The sequence below is a fragment of the Equus caballus genome, chromosome 27 (assembly GCF_041296265.1).
Source record: "Equus caballus isolate H_3958 breed thoroughbred chromosome 27, TB-T2T, whole genome shotgun sequence".
NCBI lineage: Eukaryota > Metazoa > Chordata > Mammalia > Perissodactyla > Equidae > Equus > Equus caballus.
The window spans coordinates 51192541-51198540 of record NC_091710.1 but is presented as its reverse complement, the minus strand read 5'-3'; the positions used below and the strand labels follow the sequence as shown (position 1 = coordinate 51198540).

The window sequence follows — 6000 nt, the reverse complement described above, 5'->3', positions numbered from 1 at the left end:
TTATCAAAATAAAACAAAGCAAAACCTCTATTGCATGACATTTCCATGTAGATCAAAGACATCTTTAAATTTTAAGCTCATGAATTTTGGAAAAAAAAATATGATAGAGAATACAGTGGAAAGAAGATATTATTGCACCCCTCTGAAGAATGAGAGCAAAGTCGGACTTGGGGGACTGAGAAGATTGCCCAGTACAAATGAAGGTCCTGTGTGGTGGTTAAGTTTATCTGTCAGCTTGGCTAGGCCTCAGTGCCCAGGTACTTGATCAAACATTAGTCTAATGTATCTGTAGTGTGTTTTGTGAATGAGATTAATATTTCAATAGGTAGACCTTGAGTAAAGCAAACTGCCCTCCATAATGAGGGTAGACCTCATCCAGTCAGCTGAAGGCCTGAATAGAACAAACACGGCCCTCCCCTGGGCTGGACGGAATTTTGCTCACACACTGCCTTCAGACTTGAACTGCAGCGTCAACTCTTCCCTGGGTCTCCAGCCTGATGGCCCACCCTGCAATTTTGGACTTACCAGTCTCCTTAATCACAATTCCTTAAAATAAATCTCTCTGTATATACACATCCTGTTGGTTGTATTTCTTTGGAGAATCTGACTAATGCATGCAGTTTAGACAGACACCATTGATTTGTGTGGTCACCTGATTTTCTGCAGCCGTGCAGGTCTGGGTGTCAAACAGCTGACTCTCCATCACGAAAGGTACATGGTGTGTCTCCAGGATGATTCAAACTTGAGCCCCTGGTTATTATCAGGTGGAGACCTTTTTTGTAATAAAATGTTTTCTTTTATTATGTCATGGTACTCTTAATCCCTGCCTTTTATAGAAATTTTGAATTGAGATAATTGCCTTTCTGATAGATAAGATGTTCTTTAATTTTTTGCATGACTGTAAGTGTATGAGCAATTGTCTCATCATTATGATGGATTGAGTTGGTTCATTAGCATTATTATAAACATTTATTTCTTGCCAGAATTTTATTAAAATTAGTAGGGGTTTATTATCATTAATAGTCTCAATGTCTTTGAAGAGGTGAAGAGTTGAGACCAACTCCTCCGTTGGACATTGGCCTAATCTATCTTTTGGGGTGCAAAGGACAATCCACTATTTCACTGGCCACTGGGCATGACCACCTCTACGGACTAGCTTCTGGACTCCTCCTCTGTCTGGGCATTAATTGAGACCACTGATGCTGGTTGGTATTTTGTGGTTTTGGTACAGTTCTTACTTTTTCCCGACTTGTGGCTCAGTGAAGCTTTTGTTCATTCTCTCTTATTGAAACAGTTAGAAAAGAATATGTATCTATACATAACATACCTGCTTAAAGCAAGAACAATATTCATATATATCAATGCCCTCTCACCTCTGAAATTTAAGGAACAAATAAACATAGCCTATTCGATCCAGCTTTCCTTGAGTAAACAACATCTTCTGGTACTCTTCATAGTCACTTCCTTCTTTTGAGTACCATTATGAATGAACCAAATTTTACAGATAAAAAATTGAAATTAATAATTATTTTCATTTTTGCCATTTTTGTTATTGCGGTATGATGCTCTAATTTTTCAGCACTGAGATTCAAACACCAGTAAATTTAACGAAGACTGTTTTGGGCAGAATTCTCTATACAAGTGAACCATAGAAATAAGCCATGTGAAAAGGCAAAAAAAGGAGAGAGTAGAAAAATGCCAGATACACTGAGTTTAATGCTTAAAGTTTATTTTGGAGAAGGAATTAAGAAAAGGTGGAAGGTACAAAGAGTAAACCATTTTCCGGGTTATCAAATGGAATCTCGCGCTGCTTTCAGTCTCCATGCACAAGCTCAGCGACGACAGCAGAGCCTGTAAATGAGGCCTTGACTGTCTCTACAGGTCCCAGAGTGGCGTTCACCCAAACGACAGCTCCAGGGGCGTCTGCACGTGCAGACGATTGGTCCTGGAAGGCATCAGAAGGAAGGAGAGGGTCAGGCAAAGGGGAAGGAGGGAGGGAGTGAATGTAGAGCCAGCCTCATGGGGATGTACTAAGAGGCGATGTGTGTGCTTACAACAGACAATACCAGCCATGTTAGGGTGGATAGAATTCAACTTTTTGTCATAATTCACATGAAGTCTTACCGGATACATATCAGCAGCACAGGATTTCAATTTTTTTTCTGATCCTTGTCTATCATGTACATGTGTATTTCCTGCCTTCTCCAACGATCCACCTCTCAACTCAGGGTTACCTACTCCTCACCCCACCTCATCCACAAACCTAGTTTGATCCCAACCTCCATGTACTGAGGCCCTTGTAACAGCCTGTTTATTCTCTGCTGATGAAGCTGCTGTGTTGCACATGCCTGAGTCATGGACTCAAACCCTTTGGTGTACAAAGAACCCTTGAAGAACCTCTGAATCTAAAGTGCTCATTTTCTAGAAATTTCTTGGCTAGTTTGTGGCACATTGGGACTGCAGACCCCCATGGTAAGATGGCTGGTGTCTCACTTTTTGAAGCCTCTCGAGCGGAGCGTTCATCCCCTGCAAAGGAGATGGTCATGTCCTGGGCCTCGGCCCCAGGCTGGTCCTGGGCAGGAACCTGGTCGGCTGTCTCTTCAAGACTCTGAGTCTGGACCTGGAGGGCCAAGAGGAGAAGGGCAGCAAGGAGGGTGAGGGTCCTCATGGCTGGGAGTCAACTGGAGGTCAGGATCTGGATGGGAGAGCAGGAGCCGGTGTGGGTGGGGAGCACAGAGTCACCTGTATTTATAGGTCTTAGAGGAGGAGGCTTAGAGACAAACGGTGCAGTGAGAGAAGAGGGGCCTTTGCCTGTGGATGGGGCCCAGGATGCTGTGCCCACAAGTCTTTCTGATGTTCCTCTGTTTAAATATCTTTCATCAAACAAAAGGCAGTGTTTAGTATTTTCTCTTGTTTCAACTTGATAATGATGGTTAGAAGCCTAATGTATTTTCTGTTTTCCATCTGCTTGATTACGTTTTAATGTTCAAAAAAGACTAGAAACAATGCTGTCATTCAAGAAGTTCAGGGAGCAAGTTCCTCTTCTTTTCTGAAGATGGGTCCTGCTCATCTCTGGAAGTCTAGACGCTGGGACCAGTCATGGAACCCAGTGGACTAGAGGATTAATGGATTATAGGATACAGGGACGTTACTCCCTTAAGAAGTTGTGTTTTGAGTTTCTAGGGTGAGTACGCTCCTGGATGTGGAGACTACAGTGGCTTAGCAGGCTCAGGGGAAATGAGTTCAGTGGGATTCCCGGTAAAGTGTTGGTCAGACTAAAGCCAAAGGTCAGATTTATTTCAAGAAGCCAGTGTGATTTAAGTGCATCACCTAGAATGTACACCACTTACATCTCTCCAGCTTGAGAAATACCAAAACAATTGAGATGCCTGAAGCCCTGAAAGCTTTGAATTCTTTTAATGCAAAAAAATTAATTTTTTCACAGGGAACAAAATGCAAAAGGAAGCATAGTGAGTGACATATGGCAATCTCTCATCTCCCTACTCCAGCTGTCAGTCTTTTCCAGGAGACCCTCACTGTTAACACATTATTCTGTAGTTTGCTTTATTCACCCAGTTATTTAGCTTGAATCCTTTTATATCAATCCGTACAGTACTCTATCATTATTTTTAATGGTTTTATACTAACCCACTGTGTTCATATGCCAGTGTTAATTTCCTTATTATTAAAACACAGAAAATTGCTGCAATTTGGTTATTTCTAAACTGTTGCAGTCACAACAAAACTGTAGTGAATATCTTTATATATATGTTATCCTGACCATAAGTGATTAAGTCTTTTAGATAAATTTCTAGAAGTAGAATTGCTTGGTCGAAGAATGCATCTTATACGTTACAGACGTTACTCCATCCTCCATGGAAGTTGCCCCAACAGCACTCACAGAAATACATCAGACTGACTGCTCTCTGCCCACAAGGGAGTGTGTTGTAGAAGCCCTGGGATTAGCTAATTTCCATTATCCTTTTTTCCTGCCTAGAATCTTGGCAGTGATGTGATGGCTCTAAATACCTAATGTCTTGGACTCTCTTGCCACCCAGAGTTGCCCCTAAAGAGAGTCCTGACCAATGAAACGTCATTGCTAGGAAGGGCACCCTTTATGAGTAATAAAATAAATCTTTCTTCTTGCCTCACATCCATTGTTGTGCTATTCTTTATATTCTCCTCCCTCTCTCTGCTTGGATGACAGGAGCACTTGGACCTGCAGCAGCTGTGTTTTGCCCACAAAGAAGACAGTTACTCCATGTGGATGCTGGAGCAGGTGCACAGGAGATGCCATGTCCTTGAGGATGTAGTTGACCCACCTCACCTCCTGCTGTACTGCCCACTTTAAGTTGTTATGACTTGGAAAACCCAGTCTGTGTTCTTTCTAAAGCCGTTGTTTATTGAGTGTCCTGGTGTTCGTGGCTGAAAGCAGGCTGATCCGTGGACTGTGAGGCTTTCTGGTCTTTCCCAGTCTGAGAGAGAAGAAATGGGATCCCAGTGTCTTCTTGGTTTACATTTCGCTCAGGAATCAGCGTCCATATCTTCCCTTGCCTGAGAAGTGTTTGTATTTATTTTCTCTGAAATGTCCTTTCTTTGTTACCTATTTTGGGGAATGGAATTGTTTTTCTATTTATTTGCATTGATTTGTAGGAGCTCTTTATAAAATCGTGAAAGGAGTTTTTTGTCACAAGTATTGGAAATCATTTCCAGGTGTTGTCATTGTGGCTTTTGCTTTCTTTTTTGCTGGCAGAAACTTTGGAGTTTTATATCATTTAAAAAAATTTTGAGGCAGGCCCCGTGGCCGAGTGGTTAAGCTTGCCTGCTCCACTGTGGCGGCCCAGGGTTTTGCCGGTTCGGATCCTGGGCGCAGACATGGCACCACTCATCAGGCCACGTTGAGGCGGTGTCCCATGTGCCACAACTAGAAGGACCCATAACTAAATATACAGCTATGTACTGGGGAGTTTGGGGAGAAAAAGCAGAAAGAAAAAAAGTCTTTCACCATTTATGTGTTTTGTGTCTACCCCTCTTAAATTTGTAGAACTCAATCTTCCATGTGTTAGTGCTTTTTTGGCATGAAAATAACTCTTCACATCTTGTGCTATGAGTCAGAGTGTACACCAGACCTACAGCCCCCTCCCAGGGGAACTGTGGATTCTCAGGGGGGTTGTCAGGATCCTTATCATTTCGACGTCGCAATGGTACATAAAGACATCCAGCACGTAGGTAGGACACATGTCCATGGGTGGAGCTGCTTGATCACAGGAACAACAAAGTGACTGTAGGTAACAAAGGAGCTCTGCTTGTTCTTCCTTCTCTTTAGTCCCTCTCTGCTGCTTCTTCCCCAAAACATAAGCATATCCACAAGCATTGCGATGGAAACACAGATAATCCATTTCCAAAGGCCCATTAACTCTGATCTTGCAAGAATTGACTTTTGCATCCATAGGGCTATTTCTGCTCACTCCTCAGAGACACTTAGCATCCTGCCATCCCTCAGGATGTGTTGAACCCCAAGATGGATCACTGTCTTGAGGATGAGGACTTGTTTCTCCTTCTAGTACCATGCATCCTGGAACCTTTGATGAGTTGATTCTGCTGGTCATTATATTGCCAAACAGCCCAGTCTGTGGACAGGTCGACAATACTCCAAGCCACCATTGCATAAAGTCAATGAAATCTATTTACTCTACAATGATTGTAAATATGAATTCTGGATGGTAATGTCTGGTAATAAGTTTTCCTCCACTGCTCAAGTATGAAATAAAAATGAAGTCCCAGGGGCTTCACATCAAACTTCAAATGAGGGTATTTACAAAGGCATATATTAGGGAGAGGCTGTAACCCTGTTTGAGATCATCAGATGACAAATGTCTGATGACCACTAGCCTTCAGTTTATGGTCTCAAAACTCAAATAACCCCAAAACTTACGTTGGTAAACACTCTAGAATTCAAAAAGATAAGAGAGTGTAGAGGGTAGTGGTTACCTATATGAG

The 6000-nt window shown here is 42.4% G+C and overlaps 1 protein-coding gene across 1 annotated transcript; it reads right to left on the bottom strand.

The window, feature by feature from the left end:
- Positions 1-1712: 1712 nt before the first annotated feature.
- Positions 1713-2668, bottom strand: DEFA5L (Paneth cell-specific alpha-defensin 5L). The gene is given in 2 exon segments (NM_001166097.1): positions 1713-1945; positions 2494-2668. Coding segments are annotated over 2 exon segments (288 nt in total). The 3' UTR covers positions 1713-1832.
- Positions 2669-6000: the final 3332 nt, after the last annotated feature.